Consider the following 14978-nt stretch of genomic DNA (forward strand, 5'->3'; position numbering starts at 1 on the left):
GCAGCACCTGAACCCTGAAAGGTGCCCTGGAAAAAAGAGCAGCAGCAAACCAGCACCTGCACCAGGTTTCAGACATTTCTATTTTGCCACAGAGGAGGCCTGGAATGAACTCAGCACAATGAAGGAAGCTTCCTGAGTTTTCCAAGGGTATTTTGCTTTCTTGTACAACACTAGCACCTTCAATGAGGTTAATCCATCACACTGCCACTGAACAGCACTCTGGGGATGGTTTCACCAGCAGTGAAGTGCTGCTTCCTTCAGTCACTTCCAGAAGCCAGAGAGCAGGAGAGGACATGCAGGCTGAGAGGCTTTTCATGACTAACTTACTTTGGCAACTGGGTCAACACACCTCTCACTAAAATATATGCTGTGATTTAAACAAACATACTGCAGAATCCAGCAGGTGACAATTAACATATACATTAGAAAAAATAAGTAATTGCCTTATCCACAGTCACACAATGCAAACAATCCATGTATTTGTTACCTATTTTATTTATGCCATTCAGCTTCTATTACCCACCAGTACAGAGGAGCTCATTCAGGTCAAACTTAACACTGAAAATGGGCACGTCCTGGTTTGGGGAGTTCTTTACAAATTCAGAAGAACCATAAATGAGAGAAAACCATAAATAAATCTCCTCAAAATTTCCCCCAGACACCCAGTGGGGGCTCCGCCAGGTCCCATGGGAGCAGTCTGAATGCTGTTCTGGGATGGGAGAAGGGGCTGCATGAGCCAGGGATGAATCCCCATGGATCCCAGGGATGGGTCCCCCTGGAGCCCCCAGGGATGGGTCCCCCTGGATCCAACAGGGGCAGAGGAGCAGCTGAGGACCAGAGCCAGGACATCTCTGACTGAGAACATCACAGCCTCCCCCAGTCCTGCCCCAGGGTCCTGCCACCCCCAGCTGCTGGCAGGGACAAGCTCAGCCCCACAAGTGCCACCAGCACAATCGTCCCAGTTGTTCTGGGCAGCTGCAGAGGCTGTGTGAGGTTTCCTTTCCTGCACAACCTTCTCAAGTGAAAGCAAGGCTTGTTTTCCCACAGGCCCCAGTCTATTCTCCATTCAAGCTGCCTGGAAACCCCTCCAGCTGCAGCCCCCACTGCTCCTTCCTCTCTCAGCCTGCCCGTGGCTCCTGCCTGCAGCAGGAAAACAACTGTATGGACAAGGTGCTGCCAAGCCCCAGATGCACCAGGGACTGCGGTACAGCCAAGCCCAGCCAGCCAAAGGAGCCACCTCTGCCTGTCCCACCCCATCCCAAAGCTCCTGCAGCAGGGGAGCTGCCCACACTCCCCTCGTGGTGCCTCCTTCCTGCCCACAGCCCCTGCAAACCACAGCCCCGGGATCGTCATCGTGGTGCAGCACAAAAGGAAACCACGACAAAGTTCCCACCACGGCTTTCTCCACTGGCTCCACAGCAGCCAGTCTGGTTCTGCTCCCTTCCTGTCACATCTGCTTCCAGCAGCCCCAAGCCAAGGGTTCCAGCCCAAGAGAGAGGAGCCTTCGGGATCCATCAGAGAACTCACAGCCTGGGTGTGAGCTCCACACAGGCTCCGAGCCATCCCAGCTCACCAGGAGGATGCTAAGGATGCTCTGCAGCACCTGCACCTGAAAGGGGTTTGGTGGGGCCTTGGTGACAGGGCCAGCACAAACCTGGCCCTTGAACTTCCTGCAGAGCTCTCTGAAGAGCAAATAGCAGCAACCAGACAAACCCACTGAATCCAAACATGCAGCAACATCTTTTTCAAATGACCATCTGGTGAAGCCTGTGAGGAGGGTGAAATCAAGCCAGAGCACCCAGGGAGAGCCTGAGATAGTCCCTCCCTCAGTGATTACAGCCCTGAGTGCCCCGAGCAGAGGGATTCACAAAAGTGGCTCTCCCAGGTCACACAGGGCACGTGGGCAGAGGCTGAAGCACTGCCAGGGCTGAAGCACTGCCAGCCACCAGGACAGATTGCTGCTGGCAAAGCTGCGGCGCAGCAGATTGCACCAATTTGACATTGTTTTTCTGCAGCTGTCTCCTGCTCAGAGGGCTGTTTAAAGCATTGTTGTGCTCTCCCTGAAAATTCCTGGGGTGCCAAAAAGCAGGCATCAGCCCAGAGACACTCACGGGTTTAGAAAGCCAACAGAACAAGAGCTCACACTGGACACTGCCCTTCCCCCTGGCTTACACAGCCACAGGGCATCCCTCCAGATTTTGTAAAGATAATTCCACATCTGCCTGAAAAACAAGGGAAGAGGCTCCCCAGGAGCTCAAATATCAGCCAGGTGTCCACTGCAACCCTTGCCAGCATCTCTAAAACTGCTCCTCCAGCTCCTCAGCGCAAACCCAAACCCAGCAGAGCAGCACCAAAAACTTCAGGGTGCTCTGTGGCCCTGTGGAAAAATCTCTGCATCCCACCAGTTAATGTGCAAGCCCCCAAATCCAAGCGTGGCAGCAGTCCCAGAAAGGCACAAGGTCCCACACAAGGTGAGAATTCCACTCTGCTCTGCTCCTCAGAGAGCAGCCCCGCTGTCTGGCACTGTGCTGGGTGTCTGCTGCCTCTCAGGGAACCCTCCAGCACCCTGCAAGCTGCTTTCCCTGCTTCCACAGCACTGTGGGACTGATCCCCCCCACCACACCCCCCCGGATTTTTAGCACTTCTGTCCCAGAATGGCTCCATGGAAAACATCGACCCTGGAACGTTTCCGTGCAAATCCAGCACGGGGAGGATCCTGCTCCTCCCCACACACCACATCAGTTTGGCTCTGACACTGTGGCACAGTGCAGCTCACTCACAGGTGTAAATGCAGCAAACACATATTTTGAGAAGAGTTTGTAACATAGATTACATCCTTTATATGTAAAGTGAGCTCTGGTCCTGCTCTTCCACAGGAGGAGTTTGTACCGACATCATGTTTCTTGGAAAGTCTTCCCAAATACAGCCAAAATTTTCCTCTCCACAGACCTATTTTGGGTTTAATTTAGATCCTTCTTGCACTCTCACAGGTACTGCAATGAGTTTACAGACTACAGGCTGCTGCTCTGGAGCTCTGGGAGAATTCCCTGCTCCTCCTGCCTCACACTGGTGAGAGAAGGGAGGATCCAGCATCAGGCTCACACACATGCCCAAATCCAGGGAGCCCATTTATCCTGACAACTGAATTATGCATGTCTGCAGAAAAAGAAAATCTCTGCTCCTGCACAGAGACATCACCATCACCCAGCAGTGAAAAAAACACATGGCACAGCACCAGGCTGCACGGAAAATGTGCTTCAGGAGCAAGGACAGGGAGGAGACAGCTGACAGGACAGCTCTTACCTTAACCCCTAAGGGTGGTGGGCTGGGGGAGCTGCTGCCATGCAGGAGCAGCTCTGTTTCCACAGAGATTTCGTGTGCTGGAGGAGCCTGCCTGTTCTACTCCAGGGCATTCCAGAGCTGCTGCATTTGTGCTGCACAAACAGCCTCCACGAACCTTCCAGGAGCAGTTCCATCCACCAACACACATGGCTTTAATTGGGGATGGGTTTTTTTTTTTCCCACTTCCATTGCAGTCACATGTTGGGAGCTGTTACTTTTCTCTCCTCTGTGTGTATCTGGATGGCTGCATCCTCACTCTCCTGAGCCATGCCAGCCTCAGGGAAACAGCTCTGAGAGCGTCAGCCTCGACAAATGACTCAGTTCTGTCTGGAGCCAGCCCTGCAAAGCATCTCCTGCCTTCCCTTCCCTTCTGAGCTGCTGCTCACACAGCTGCCCTGGGCAGCTCAGCTCTGCCCTCAGCACCTGGCCTTGGAGCCCCCGAAAAACCTGAGGGCAATTCCTGAGTCACACCAAGGAAACCTCAGCCAGGGCCATCCAGGAAGGGATTTCCACCACCACGGGAGAATCACTTTGCTCAGTGCAGGGAACACAACATTTTTCTCTGCTCACTCCTCACCCTTACGTGACAGATCCGCTGCTGGTCCCCTCTGCAAAGTGGTCACTCACTGGCACAGCTGGTGACAACCTTCTTCCAAAACCACTGGTGCCAAAGGATGGTTTTAGTGAAGAGAACATCAATCAGAGTGAGTTTTTCTTTTCTTCAGAACAGCAGAGGAAAATGTGAGTATTTTCAGTCATTTCATTATGAACTCCCCAGACACCTGAGCTCCCTGCAGAAGCTGCTCATGGACCAGGATCTCCTCAGAGCCTGTGGTAGCTGCTGCAACCCTCCCTGCCTGCCCTCCCAGCAGGGCACAGCAAAGGGATGGACAGACAGAAAACAGCAGCTCTCCCTTCTCCCCTGGCTTTAGCCAGGAAGGCACCAAACCACTCTTCCATCAGCCAAGCAGTCCATGCTCCGAGTTTCCTGGATTACTGCCCTGATGGAAGCAATTCATACCACAGCTGGCCAAAGGCTGTGGCCTTAAAATTCTGGGCACATGGCAGTGAACTCGTATGTTTTATTATTTAGACTCATGCAGGCGCTCAGACACTCGCCTGAACTCGGAGGCCAGGAAATGCCTGGACGTACACGTGGAGTATCACAATTCCAGGACATTCAGCTGCTTTTATGGGAGTCAGCCTCCACTCAAGCACCATGAGATGTTGGCCCGTGGGCTTCCCAAGCTGCAAATCACAAGGGCTTGTTTGTCAGGGGAAAAGAGAACCACCCGTGGCTTAGGAAGCTCGGAATTTCCATTTGCTAGTCGCTGGTGGTTTGTATTCCTGCCTTCATGCTGCAGCAGGCTTGGCTGATAAACAAGCTGAATCTGATGGCCTCTGTGTTTTGCAGCAAGATCCAATCCCCAGAGCATTTCCTCCATACAAATCTCTGCAGACAGCTGCTAAAAAAAGGGGCTGTTGCTGCTGCAGCACCAGCTGGGATATGGTGAGTGCACAAGGACAGCAAGGACAGGACCCTCCCCAAAGCCCTGGCAGCTCCTGCCCATCCCAAATCCTTCCTGCCTGACTGGAACTACAGATGAGTGCTGTTCTCCCTGCATCTTTCACCATACCCCAAAGCAGGGCAGCTCCACTCACTCCCACAATTTGACTTGTAGGATTTTCTGACAGGGAACATCGCTTTGTGTCCCTCTCTCCTTTTTAAATTAACTGCTCTCTTCTCAAAGCCTAAGAGACAGGGAACTGGTGGAGTCACAGGTGCCTGAGCACTCAGGGCTGTTCTGCTTTTTTCAAGCCAGTTCCTGGCTCTGGGCTTTTCTCAGTGATCAGAGCCCAGGGCCACCCAGGCTGCTCTTTCTCCTGTGGTTTGCAGTGTTCCCTTTGCAAGGGACACCTTGTAAACAGAGAGAGCCTGGTCTTTCATTCACCAGCTGGTAACTTCCTCCTAAACAACTTTCTCCTCCTTGTTAGAACAGCAGAGCCACTGTAATTTCATGTGACACCAGTGCTGCAGTGCCCAGCAGGGCTCAGTGAAGGACAAAGCCAAGGTCTCCAATTCACAATTAGCACAATTACCCTCACTCTGACGTGGGCAAGGAAGTGGTGAAGGAAAGGAGTGGGAGTCAGGACATTCAGCTCCCAGTTTTACCACCTCTGTTCTCTTTCACCCTGAAGGCTACACAATTTCCCACCCTTGAAAACAGGAACAATATTTCCCAGAAAAGCTGCAATAAAATACTGGTGTTTACCATGCACTCTGGAGCCCTGGAACGGATGCAACCCTGCCAGGATCCACTCAGCACCATCACACAAACCATGAATAACAGTAATTAACAAATAGCCCCAGAGAGAGGAGTATTAATCAGCACTTCCCAGCTCTCCTCAGGCATGAACGGATATTCCACAGATGGAGTGCACAAAGAGCCACCTCAACTCTGCAGCACAGATCACAGAAGAAACTTCTCCCACAACTAGCTAATTTAGGCTGAAGCTGCTTCAGAGCACAGGAAAAAGCAGCAATTCACACCCAAGTACCAAGGAGGCACCACCAGGTAGAGGTGAACACTCAAATGGCACCTGCTGTGACACCCCCCAGAGCAAATACACTGCAAAACCACAGGAGTGTCAAGAAAGTCTGGGAAACAGAACTGGGAAGGCAAAGCCTGTAAAATAAAAAAAAACCAACCCTGTTCTACCTGTAAATACCCATTTGTTCAGCTCTGTTCAGCAAGGCGTGGAGAAACTCCACCACACACAAGGACCCCTGTCCCAGCAGTGGGGTGGGGCTTCCCTGGGGAACTCAGCACAATTATTCATTATTTGTGCTGCCCTATGGCAAAGCTGATCTCCTCGTGCCGAGTCTGCTGCAATCCTGGAAGAGAAGCCAATCCTCCCAGGGAGAGGCTGCAAATGAAGCCATCTGCCCCAAATCCCAGCACACATCAGCAGCTGGACCTGCAGCCACAGGAGGCAGGAAAGGAATCCCTGTCTCAGGAGCCAGCTCTGCTCCCTGGCAGCCAGAAGGTGTGAGGAGAACAGAGCAGGGTGCCCAGGGCAGGAAGGAGCCCTGCCAGCCCCTGTGTGCTCAGAGCAGCCTCCAGCAGCCACCCTGTGCAGCTCAGAGCTCACAGCTCCCAGCCCTGCCCATGCATTTTTAAAAGCAGCTTCCAAGACAAAACATCTGCTCCCAGGTGGAACGTGAAATAGCTCTTACACTGAGCTATGTTATTAGTGTTTTTCCCATTTAAGTCCTCTTTTCTTGGCCTTTCTCTTGCATTAGCCCCTAACTCCCAGCTAGGAGCTCCCCTGGCTGCTCCAGAGGGTGGAAGAGGAAAGGATAACAGAAAAGCTTGAGGGGAGCCAAGAGAATCCAATATTCCTCTTCCAAAAATCTCTCCAGGGGTAGCAGCTGCACAGAGCTACTGATTCACAGCAGAAGGTGAAGCTTCTTTGGCTGGATCCTGTCTAATCTCAGAGTCAGAAAGGAAACACCTGTGGTTCCAGTGCCTGCCATCCTCGGGCAAAATCCTCCTGCTGCAAGCAAACTGGGAATAGATTTTTAAGCTATTTACTCCTACCCTGAAGGTACTGAACAGACAGCAGCACTGCTTTCCAAATCATTCATTCAGGAGTTTGTTGCTGCTCCAGTGTCCAGGGCCTTACAGAAGGTCTCCTTATCCTCCCACTGAAGTTAGGAAGAGCAGATATCAGTGAGGTGCTTCAGCAGATGCTTGTCCCCTCTTTTCCAAGCTTCAGTGGGACAGGGATCCCTCAGGCACTTCCAGGATCAGGCCATGACACTGGTTTGGGTTTGGCTGCCCACTTTGAAGGCTCTCACGCCTCAGATTCAGTTCTAAAAAGAGCCTGTCTGTGCCCCTCTCCTAAGGGAACAGAGGTCATGGCTATTGTCCTCAGCCAGCCCAGTTAATTTTATCTCAGAAGTGAGTTAAGTGACTTAAGTACAGAGCTGGGCTGCAAATTGCTCATTTAATATTGCCCTTGAAACTGCACTGTAATGATAATTTTTCACTTCCTTCCCTAGGCAGTTGCATAACATTGCTGGGCATTGTTTAGAGAGCTCCAAAGCTGAGGCAGCCGTGTCCCTTTCACCCTCTCCTCACCAAGCACTGGCAGGGATGTTGACTTTCTGGTTGTGGGGAGGTTTTGGCTTTTCCTTTTTCTTTCATTCTATTAGCTTATTACATTAAACAACAGATGGACGTGACTCTGAATGCAAATACCCTTCCAACAAAATTATTCCTACTTTCTTCAGCTTTCAGTGGAGAAAAAAAAAATCCCATTTATATCAGTTAAACCTAAGCCAGTTAGAAAGTCAAATCTGTCAAATAACATTTAATTAAAATTATCTTTAGGGAGGGAGCAGCTCAGTCAATGAAAAGCTTTCCCACTGACAATATAAATAGCCCAGGACCAGAACAGCCCCACTTTGTGGTTGGGATACTCAGCCTGTCTGCCCAGACCAGGAGGAATTTGGGTTTCATGGCTTTGGTTGGCAAAGGATTTTATAGGAGGGAAGTGGAATTCTGGAAGCTAGGCTGGCTGATCAAAGGGGCACAGAGTAGGACTGGGATGGGAGGGATGGGACACAGCACCAGGGACACCTGAGAGCAATTTGGACAGAAAATTGCTCTTCAAGAACAGCATCAAGAGTTCAGTAAGATCCCTCTCTCCACTTTCAGAAAGTTGCTGCTTGTGGCTTCTTGCAGGTAAGACCTGCCAGAGCTCAAACCTGTTCTTCGAGCAAGTCTGGGCACCACCTTGAGTTCAAAATGATGAGACAGCAAGAAATCAACATACCACAACAGAAACGCAGTTTGTGTTCTCCAGGACCAAAGTCTGACCTGCTGGAGAGGAGGGAAGAGAGGGGAAAGCAGGGACAGGAGAGGTGGGGAACGAGGCAGGAGACAGCAGCACCTGCTCTGTGCACAGCAGTGACAAAGCTGTGTCCTGGGATGTGCTGAAGCAGCACAGGTGAAGGGAGCCACATCTAGGAAGTCCCTGCACCCAGGACACAGGCTCAGGGCAGGTGGCAGCAGGGTGGTCCTGCAGGGACCCCCTGTCCCACCCCTGCCTGGCTCCAGCTCCAAGCACAGAGAAGCAGAGGTGGGGATGTCACCCCTCAGGGCACACCTGAGCCCTCCTGCTTTACCAGGAGCCCACAGACACTCCAGAGGTCTGAATCCAGGCAGGATCTTCCATCCTGATGACTTTCCTTTAACAAATGAAGCCATCCTATCACTGCCAGCCCCTAAAAACATCCCTTCCTATCTGCCTCCCACAGATGCTCCCTCCAAGCCTGAGGCCTGGATCAGTGAGAAGTTGATCCCCCAGACTTTTACCAGCATTTCAAATTTTAAGCCTTTCTGCTTCTGCCTATGACTTTGCTCATCCTCAAGGCACGGCTTTCCCCTGTGGTTTTATGCAATATATCAGGAAAAAAACCAATGTCTGGGACACTGAGCTGGAGGAGGGGAATGCCAAGGGAGCTGTGCAGCCTGTTCCTGTCCCCAGTCACCACAGTGGTCATGCTCCAGCTGCATTTGGCTCAAGAGAGGAAGAGCCAAAAATGAATTTAAAAATCACTCTTCTATAACAAATCAATTTCTCAGCTTTCATAACACGTTTTCATCCTTTGGTATAACAGGCACTGCTTCTCCTAACTTGGAAAATAAGGGGCAGCAGATCCCTAATTGGCCACATCCTCCAGGAAAACAGGAATTAATCACACACAGGATTTTCCTGTGGCATAAGCAGCTCAGGCTGTGCTATCAGCCAGAGCTCTGGCAGGACCTGGAGCCAGAACAGGACCCACCACTCAAGGTGTGAACAAAACTGCTGCACCAGTCACCATCATCCAAACACCAGTCTCCTGCTCACAGGAACTCTTTCCAGTGTTCCTCCTCTCCTGCTGGCCAAGAGCTCCTGGAAGCACCTTCCCAGGAGAGAAGCAGGAGTGACCATCGGGCAGCAAAAGGCACCTGAGCTGGGCATGGAGCTCTGGCAGCACAGCTCCCTCCTGTCCCACAGCCAACATCCCAGGTGGGAAGGGTCACAGCTGCTTCCAGACCCAGCTTGGTGTGATTATTAACATTTATCCTGCAGGAATAAATGGCTTTGAGGGGTGTCCTCAGCTGAGTCACAAACTGATTTGATTTCAGCTGACTCAGTGACAAGCTTGGAATAACCACAAACACGTGGCCAAGGCACAACGTTCTCTTTCTGCTCTGCCTGGCACAAACATCCCGGACAGGCACAGGATTTGGGGATCAAGAATCCAGAGGGACTGCAGCCACCCAGGAGAGGCTCAACGAGCAGCACCTGAGCCAGGGAAGTGCAAGTCAGCACAGGAGAAGGCAGAGCATCAGCTCAGCATCATTTATATGTGCACACATCCAACCAACGCCCTGAGGACAAGAAGAGTTTGGACTGGAGCAGCACCTGCAGGGCAAAGGCAAAGCAGGATCACTCTGTGCCAGGCACAAAGCTCAGCCCTGTCCCACAGGGGAGCAGGGACAGAGCTGCTCTCCCCACATCCCACGAGGTGAAACACACTAGAACCAAAAAGGACACCCCAAATCCTGGGAAACCTGCAAAGCACCAGGCCCCAGTGCCAGGTCTGCCCACCAGGATCCCTCTCCCTGCTGAGGTGGACACTGAATGTCCTGCCTGGCTCCACTCTGGGATGCCCACACGACTCAGCAGTGCTGAAAGTACAAGTGAGAAGTTCAGAACATTCAAGACAGAAGTCAACAAAGCCAGCTCTTCCTGCTAAGCTATCATGTAATTTTTGCTCAGGCCAGCTATTATGCAGCACAGCTATTTTAGAAATGTTTGTCCTGTTTTTACATGTCCTTCTGCCTGGTGGAGAATGCCAGCAGAAGAAAAACCAGAATCTTTCAGAAACCTCTGATCCAGCATTCAGAAATGTAATAAGCAATTTCAAGTTTAATCTGCAGAGTAAACAGAGACCAAATGGTCATTCCCAGCTTTCTGGTAGTGTACCTGAGCCCTTTCCCAATCCCACAGAGGAAGCTGATTGCACTTTGCCAAACCCAGCACTGCTGCTGGTGCTAATTTTCACCTCAGGCAGATACAATTAAATACCACCTCTTGGAAAGAAAATAGCTGTTAGTCTCATATAAAGTCAGATTCAAAAGTTGTGCGAGTTTACTTTACAAGACCTGGGGAAAACACCAAGTATTTAATGGTATTGTTATCCCTTGGCTGCATACAAAACAAAGAAGAAATCCACTCCAGTAGTGAATTTTCTCCCCAATTTGCTTTGCAGACCCCAAACTCTGTCTCAACCACCAGGCTGAGCTGTGCCCTCTCTCTCTGCCTTCCATGTCAGAAGGCCAGCAGTTTCTCCATCCCATTTTTCCCATCAGAAGAGGAGGAAGGAGCCTCCTCTCTGCAGCTCTGTGGTGCTCAGAGCACTCTCTAATTGCCCGATGCACATTCAGGTCAGGTCCTCACCCTGGTGACACTAACGAGTGAGATGGGGACTGTTGTGACACAATCAAGGGAAGTTTGTAAACATCACAAAAGCCAGGAGTGCTTTGGAAAACAGCGCCTGCAGGAGAGCAGAGAGCAAGGGAAGGGAAAGGTGTGCTTTCATCTGAGTTCTCAGGGCAGATTAATGCATTTCTGGACTGACTGCAGCATTATCTAATGTTCTTTCTGTGTGGGATCGATAACATCTCCATGATGTCAGTGCAGGACAGCAAGGGTTTCCCCAGGACATGTGCATGTTTCCCTCCCAGACCCAGAAATCTCCAGAGTGGCCTTTTAAAAGCAAGGGCCCAAATCCAGGAGAGCAATGGTGGACTTGTCTGCAGCATGAGCTTGTCTCTGTCCACAGTCCAGGGGAACCACTGGATGGATTTGGTGCCTCCTACACCTTCAAAACCAGCCAGCCAGCACAAAAAGGCAGATTAGAGCAGCTGCAGCAGTGGATTTTCAGAGCAGGACACCTGTTGCCAGCAGGTATTTCACAGCTCCTACAACCCCTATTCTGCACAACAAGTCCTCAGAGGTTACACACAGCACTTAAATTAATACCAGCCCAAAACCCCGTGGAAAGTAAAGCAGTAACTCGGGCTCACAGAAAAATTGGTCAGCTCAAATTTGAGGAGCACAATCACAGAACTGGCCAATCCCAACAAGCTCCAGCAGTGACTCCACAGATACACCAGCCCTGCAGAGCCACAACTTCCAAAGCCCTGAACTTCCAACAAGTGCTGCCTGAAACTTCACAGCTCTGTGTAGCAAACGGCATCAGAAAGGTGAAAAAATGCAGACACAGAGCTGCACAGGGGCAGAAACACCCTGGGTTGTGGTGTATGACTGCTGTAGCAAAAGTTTTGACTCCAGTCTCTGTAAATAGAGAGATTTGGCCCAGTCAGCACATGGATTATTTGCTGCCAGCACAACAGAGCACATGCCTTTGTTTAGGAGGGGCTGAATTTAGGGAACCACTAAAGGATGTAATAAAATGAATAAACACTTTCATTTTTGGCATGTTTCTCCCCACCTTGCCCTGTTTCCTAGAAGGAAAATACCTTCCCTAGCTCTCCTGCCTGCACAGGTAACTTCTGCAGTTCTTACACCTTAATGAATGCTCTTAGGCAGAAAGAAAACCCCACAGACTAAGATGTTAGTTACTAGATTTTTAGTCCCAGTCACCTGAGGTTCCACCCATCACACCAGACGGAGCCACTGAATTCAGTCTCAAGTTTCTGCACTGCAATAAAAGTGAAATTAAGGAAGAAACTAAGAAACCACTTATTTTGCAGAGCAGAAGGGACAGAGACTCCACCAGCACTTGCTTTCAAGGCCTAAAAGGCACAGCAGAGACTTGTAAAGCCACATGAACTGCCAGAGCCACCCAGATAAGCCACAGGAAAACACTTCCCATTTCTCTTCCCCAGCAGCTGGGAGCACAGCTCATCTGCAGGCACACATTTGTGATAAGCAGCCTCCCGCTAAAATTTCCTTTACAGAAGTGACCAAAATCTAGTCCTCAAGAAGTTTCCATGAAAAACAAAGAGAAATAAAGAAGAAGCCCAAGTCTGGTTAAAATGCAGCAGGTTTCTCCCCAGCTCTAGCTGCCCCAGAGTAGGCAGAGCAATGGTATTGAGTGCTGCCTCCTTTTTCCCTGGAGTTGCTCCACAACACAACATAAGCAAGAAACACCTGCTGCCCACCCTGATGAACCAACACTCCTTAAAGCACACAGCCCACTAGCTGCTGTGCTAATTACTGCAGAGCCTGCAAGGAGAATTGGTGAAAACCTACTGTGTCCCATACACTTCAAGCATTCCTGGGCTTTTTTAGCCCACTAGTCCAGCCACTGCATCACCTCCACTTCAGGCTGCTAAAGGAGAAATAAAACACCGTGGTGAACAGCATGAACAACGCTGTAAGGCCTCAAAGTCACTCCTTTAGTCTTCTTTGGGCACAGCATTTTCCAGCTTTGAGCTAAATGAAGAGAATGAGTCTTGCCACGAACGCCAAACAGCCTGCAGCTATTTTTTTCCCCCCCAGCCCTGTGTGAATCCCTGTAGCACTCAGTTTCAAACCCGAGACTCGAAGTCTCTGCAGCGCGGTCAGGACCCTCCCGTGCCAATGCCCAGCACCCAGGAGCTTCCAGCGTCACCCTCCTCAGCCCAGGAGCCGCTCGCTGCAGGCGGTGCCAAGGATGCCCCCGGAGCATCACCCACGGAGGGAGCGCCGCGTCCTTCCCGGCTCCACATCCCCACCGTGCAACAAACCCTGCTGCCCGCGCCTGAGCCCGGGGCTGGGCTCGGGCACCGGGCTGTCCCCGGGGCTGGGCTGTCCCCAAGGACCGGGCTGTCCCCGGGGCTGGGCTGGGCTGTCCCCAAGGACCGGGCTGTCCCCGGGGCTGGGCTGGGCTGTCCCCAAGGACCGGGCTGTCCCCGGGGCTGGGCTGGGCTGTCCCCAAGGACCGGGCTGTCCCCGGGGCTGGGCTGGGCTCGGGCACCGGGCTGCCACTGAGGCTGGGCTGTCCCCAAGGACCGGGCTGTCACCGGGGCTGGGCTGTCCCCAAGGACCGGGCTGTCCCTGGGGCTGGGCTGTCCCCAAGGACCGGGCTGTGCCCGCGGGATGGGCTGGGCTGTGTCCAAGGACAGGACTGTCCCTGGGGCTGGGCTGTCCCCTGGGCTGGGCTGTCCCCGGGCACCGGGACCGCGCTGTCCCCGGAGGATGGGCTGTCCCCAAAGACAGGGCTGTCCCTGGGGCTGGGCTGTGCCCGCGGGATGGGCTGGGCTGTGTCCAAGGACCGGGCTGTCACCGGGGCTGGGCTGGGCTGTCCCCGGGCACCGGGACCGCGCTGTCCCCGGAGGATGGGCTGTCCCCAAGGACCGGGACCGGGCTGTCCCCGAGCACCGGGCTGTCCCCGAGCACCGGGCTGTCCCCGGGGCTCCGCGGGCTCGCAGCTCGGGGCCGGGCTGTCCCCGCTGCGGGCCAGCCCCGCTCACCTGCAGTAGAAGCGCCGGGCGGCGGAGCCGGGGCTGTCCCCGCCGGCCGGGCTCGCCATGGGCGCCGGCCCCGCGGCGGGGAGCGGGCAGCGGAGTATGGCAGCGCCGGGAAGTGATGCACCGAGCAAAGAAACTCGCGGGCAGGCCCCTCCTCCGGCTGATGTCACCCGGCCTGCCTCCCTCCTCCCCTCCCTTCTGCCGCGGGACGGGGAGCGCGGAGCCGGGCACGGCATCCCCCGGGCTGCCTGAGCCCCCGCGTGCCCCCGGGACATCCCCCCGGGAATGCCTGAGTGCTCACCTGGGAGCGATCCCGGGCACGGCATCCCCCCCGGGACATCCCCCCCGGGACAATCCCCCCCCCGGGACATCCCCCCCGGGAACGCCTCAGTGCTCACCTGGGAGCGATCCCGGGCACGGCATCCCCCCCGGGACAATCCCCCCCCGGGACATCCCCCCCGGGACAATCTCCCCCGGGAATGCCTGAGTGCTCACCTGGGAGCGATCCCGGGCACGGCATCCCCCCAGGGACATCCCCCCCGGGAATGCCTCAGTGCTCACCTGGGAGCGGCTCCGGACACCACACCTGCACGTTATGGCCGGGGAAACCGGAGCAGCATCGCTGATTTGTGCCCAGCTGGAGCTGTGGAAAGCAATAATGAGTCTCGGTTTTGGTTTGGGCACAGCCCTTTTGTCTTCGAAAGTGAGTGCACCTGGAGGCAGCCAGGACGAGCAGCTGGGACCAGGCAGGACCAAGCAGGGCTGCGTTTGCTGTGCTGGGTCAGCAGCAAAATCTGCCTGCTGTCTTTGGTGATGAGGAATCCCCCAGAAATAGGGATTTTTCCCACCAGCCCACAGTAGGTTTTTTTTCAGTTAACTACGTCCTGTTAGAATGTGGGGCCTTAAGTATTTATTTCCACCCAGACACCTAGAGGAGAATGCAGGTCATCTTCAAACACTGCATCCAGCTCCCTCTGTTCTCCAAGGCTTGAGATGCTCCTGGAAAAGTTAGGGAGTTGGTCACTCAGCTGAAACCTGGCTGAAAGTTAGGGTGCTTACCCAGCAACAGCAAATTAAACATCATTATCATCACAA

The 14978-nt window shown here is 53.1% G+C and overlaps 1 protein-coding gene across 3 annotated transcripts in view; it reads right to left on the minus strand.

Annotated features, from left to right (window-relative positions):
- The window catches only part of GPSM1 (G protein signaling modulator 1), a 63952-nt gene extending 49915 nt beyond the window's left edge, over positions 1-14037 (minus strand). For 2 of the 3 annotated variants that reach the window (XM_085556251.1, XM_077787915.2), the window contains exon 1: positions 13887-14037. In XM_085556251.1, the coding sequence (XP_085412377.1) occupies positions 13887-13945 (59 nt within the window). In that variant the 5' untranslated portion in view covers positions 13946-14037. Of the gene's footprint in view, positions 1-3303; positions 3402-13886 lie in introns of those variants that run through there. The other variant, XM_085556252.1, reaches the window with a different exon arrangement.
- Between the last annotated feature and the right edge of the window lie 941 nt (positions 14038-14978).

This window comes from Lonchura striata, chromosome 17 (assembly GCF_050655825.1).
Source record: "Lonchura striata isolate lonStrDom1 chromosome 17, ASM5065582v1, whole genome shotgun sequence".
Lineage (NCBI taxonomy): Eukaryota > Metazoa > Chordata > Aves > Passeriformes > Estrildidae > Lonchura > Lonchura striata.